The sequence below is a fragment of the Myotis brandtii genome, unplaced genomic scaffold (genome assembly GCF_000412655.1).
Source record: "Myotis brandtii unplaced genomic scaffold, ASM41265v1 scaffold855, whole genome shotgun sequence".
Classification (NCBI taxonomy): domain Eukaryota; kingdom Metazoa; phylum Chordata; class Mammalia; order Chiroptera; family Vespertilionidae; genus Myotis; species Myotis brandtii.
In genome coordinates, this window is record NW_005371476.1 from 377,281 (window position 1) to 380,966 (window position 3,686).

The 3,686-nt window shown below is 65.1% G+C and overlaps 1 protein-coding gene across 1 annotated transcript in view; it reads right to left on the reverse strand.

The window, feature by feature from the left end:
* Positions 1 to 3,686, reverse strand: part of HMCN2 (hemicentin 2) — a 139,122-nt gene that overhangs the window by 74,508 nt on the left and 60,928 nt on the right. Inside the window, 2 exon segments of the mRNA XM_014532199.1 lie at positions 2,674 to 2,760; positions 3,396 to 3,650. Coding sequence (XP_014387685.1) covers positions 2,674 to 2,760; positions 3,396 to 3,650 — 342 coding nt within the window.

The window sequence follows — 3,686 nt, forward strand, 5'->3', positions numbered from 1 at the left end:
CCACAGCCTCCATGGCTGAGAGCTCCCTGGCCCCCTCACAGCCCCGCCTCGCCTGGACCGCACCCACCGCGCCCGCGTCCCTGCCCTGCCCTGCGGTTCCCGTTTGCCACCACCTCCCACTTCCTCAGGGACATCGGTCCACCCGCTTAGGTTTCTTTGTCTATTGTCTGCCTCCCGACAGGGGCCGGGTCTTTGCTTTGTTCCCTGCTGCTCCCCCAGAGGCAAGCCCAGTGCCTGGCTCATAGTAGGTGCTGTGGAGGAGGGGGAGCCTCTAGGGGCCGCTCCCCCAAACTCACAGGTCAGCACCCTGGGCCCCTCGGTCCCCCCATCATCCTCCGCCACCACTGGTCAGCGGGACTCGCGATCACTGCTGACACTGATCACCATCAACAGCCGCACTTCACCTGCCACCTCCCTGGCAGCGGGCGCCCTTGCGACACCCCCCCTCGGTCTCCCTCACTCTCTTAGAGGAAGGGCCATGGGAGGGGGGGAGGGGTGGGCCACCCACTTTGGGTGGGCGTGGGGGCAGGACCAAGCTACGACACCTTCCAGGCGCCCTCAGCGTCATCTCTCAGGAGCATCCCTGCCCCACTCCACTCTGCTGTTCCTTAAAGCGCGGGTCCCTGCCGGCGGCCTGTGAGGCAAAGGGAGGGCCCGCAGCCGCCCTCTGTGCACCTTCGGGCCAGCTAACCCCACCCAGGGCTCTGATTCCTGCTGGAATCTCTGAGGTTCCTGTCAGAGGGTCCCACTGCTCAGGGCCTGCTCCCCTACTGTGGGGACATGTGCGCGAACATACGCAGCACAACACATGCCACACCAACCACACACCACACCCCACACACCCCTCTCGGCACCTTCAGCTTCTCCGACAGCCCCCCCTGCTGCTCCCACCTTCCCACCCACCACTGCAGAGGACCGGGACTTCAGAGCTGCTGCCTGGAGGGGCACCCGGCTTTGAACCCTGGAACTTTCCCTCCATTAATTAAGACACTTATTTTTCTTTTTTATTCCAGCTGGACAGAGGCTAGACCCACTGGGCGTACAGAAAGACAGCCCTGCAGCTGGCAGTAGGGAGGTTAGAGGCGGAGGGGAGGGTGGGGAGGAAGTGCCCAAACTGGAGCTTTAATGCAAAAATAAAATAAAAAGTCTAACCCGCCAGAGCTCTAACACAGAACTGCACTGCGGGGTGAAGAAGCCAGGGACTCAGAGCTGCCCCCCACCTCCCCGCTCCCACTTACAGGGGCAGCATCCACATCCACCCAAGGGGGAGGCGAAGGTGCCACCCACCGCAGGTACCAGGGCTCCCTTAGCTTCCGAGCCCTCCAGCCCACAGTCACAGGGCTGGTGACCGCCAGAGCCCAGCACTGCCCACCAGGCAGCCGCCCGCGTGAAAAAGAGGCAGCCAGGGGGGCAGGTGCCGGCCAGGGCAGGGCAGTGTTTACCAGAGGGGCTTCCGTTATGCTGATGAGGCCGAAGCCCGGCCCAGAGGACAGGACCCTGGCTGTGGGCAGCCCGGAGGCACCCAGCACAGGAAGCCGGGCTGGGTGGGTGGGTCCCACCTCCAGAGCGCAGAGCGGCTACTTGTTATTACCAGAGACCGACACAAGGTGGCGCCATGGTCAAGGGCAGGGCCACTGGGTCCCTGCAGGTGGGCAGCTCTGCAGACAGGACCCCACAGATCCCACGGGGTGCCTGCCTCCTGCCGGCCTCCCCCTCAGTCCTGGTCCAGAGCCTTCCCTGGGCCCTGTGGTTGGAGGAAGCACAGCTGAGACCAGAACCAGCCCCCGGCTCCTGCCAGGCCTTCGGTAAGCTGCCACCTGCCCCCCGGACACCCCGACACCAGCCTTCCTGAAAGCGCCATCCACACACAGGGCCAACAGCGTGTCCTCTCGGGTCAGAAGGGCCCAAAGCCAAGAGCAGCAACTCGGCGGGCGCGGATCTGCCCGCGCGCACGGCAGGGCGAAGCATTCATTCACTCACATTCGTTTCCTCCACACTTTCCCTTGGGCCCCTGCTATGTGCCAGGCACGGTGCCGGGACCTAAAACTCAGGCTGCCTCCCTGGGCCCTCCCAGCAGCAGCCCTGCGTGGAGGGGCTGGCATGGCCCCATTCTACAGACGAGAAAACCGAGGTTTAGGAAGGAGGCGTCCACTGCCCCAGCGCACACAGCCGGGATGGCTCCACGCGGGGCAGGTGGCCACAGAGGTGGCTGTCACCTCCCACACAGCTGCTGCCCCAAAGGGGGCCTGGGGGGGCTGGTTTGCTCAGAATTGTGAGTCCATCCTCTGTTCTGGGGCCTGGGGAGAGGCAGGGCCACCGAGCCCCGATCCACAGGGACCTTGGGCCTTCCTCAGCCCCAGCTGCTACAATCCCCAGGTGCAGAGGGGCCGGGCTTAACTGGGCAGTGGGCTGGGTCACACCACACCACACCGTGTGAGCCACCGTCTGGCTGAGCGGCCTCAGGCAGCTGCCTCACCTCTCTAGGCCTGAACGAGCTAATGCCAATCCCATCCTATCGGGTGTGGGTGGGATGAAATGCCTGGCGTGGCCCTGGCTAGAAGTGAGGCTGCCATACCCCCCATAACCCATGGCACTGCCCACGGCGTGTGACCCAGGGCACTGGAGTGCGGAGGGAAGCCCCTCCCGGCGGGGCCCACCCTGGCCCAGCCTCACCTCTGGCAGGGCACGGCAGGCTGGCGTTCTCCCCTGCCACTCTCTCCAGCAGCCCGCCGGTCTCATCAGCTCCCCAGTGCGGTGGCTCTGGTGGGAGGTGATGGGGCCACACTCATCCCCCGGCCCAAAGCTGGGTCCAGGGCCTCTGGGGAGGGCGTCCCCCCTCCAGAGCCCCAGCCCGACATAAGGGGGTGCAAGCCCTGTGCTGCAGCCCTCAGCCTCAGGGTGAGGGAGTCAGGGCCGTGGTGCTGGCTGGCCCCCACAGGGTGGCCCACGGAGAAGCCACCAGGGCCACACGGGGCCCCAAGGGCTGGAGAGGCGGGGCTTCCCCTCCAGCTGCGCTTCCCAGGTTTGTTTAAATTCACAGCGGAGGGGATGCTAGCGCCACAGGCCCAGATCTTTCCATGCACCTGGTGCTTTGCACACATTCCCTCGCTGACCACTCACATATTATCAAACCCAAACTGAGGTCAGAGAGTGTAAATGACTGGCCTACAGTTGTCCAGCTGGTAAGTGGAGGGAGCTGGACTGGGGCCCCGGCCCTGCTCGTCAATCACTTCCCCAGTGGACAGAGTATCCACGGGGCTGACAAAGGCTCTACAACGGGGCTTGGGGAGGGAGGAAGGCAGGCCCTGAGCCCAGAAGAGCAGACAAGCACCTCGGAAGGCCAGGCTGCTGTTGGGAAGGTGGGGAGTGGTGAGATGTGGGGTTCAGGGACTCACCCAGCACCCTGAGCTCCAGCTCCCAGGCGTCTACCCCGGCGCTGTTGGCGGCCTCGCAGCGGTACATGCCAGCGTCAGAAGTTCGGATGGCTGCAAAATGGACGGAGCCCTCGGGCCCCCCGCCCCGCAGGGCCTCCCCATCCTTGGACCAGTTCAGCCTGGGCTCTGGGGTGCCCTCGGCCACGCAGTTCAGGTCCACAGCTTCACCCGCCAGGACCTTCAGGACCCGCGGGCCTGGCTGCACCTGAGGGGGTACTGACAGGGACATGGGGAGGGGTTCAAGGCGGGGGC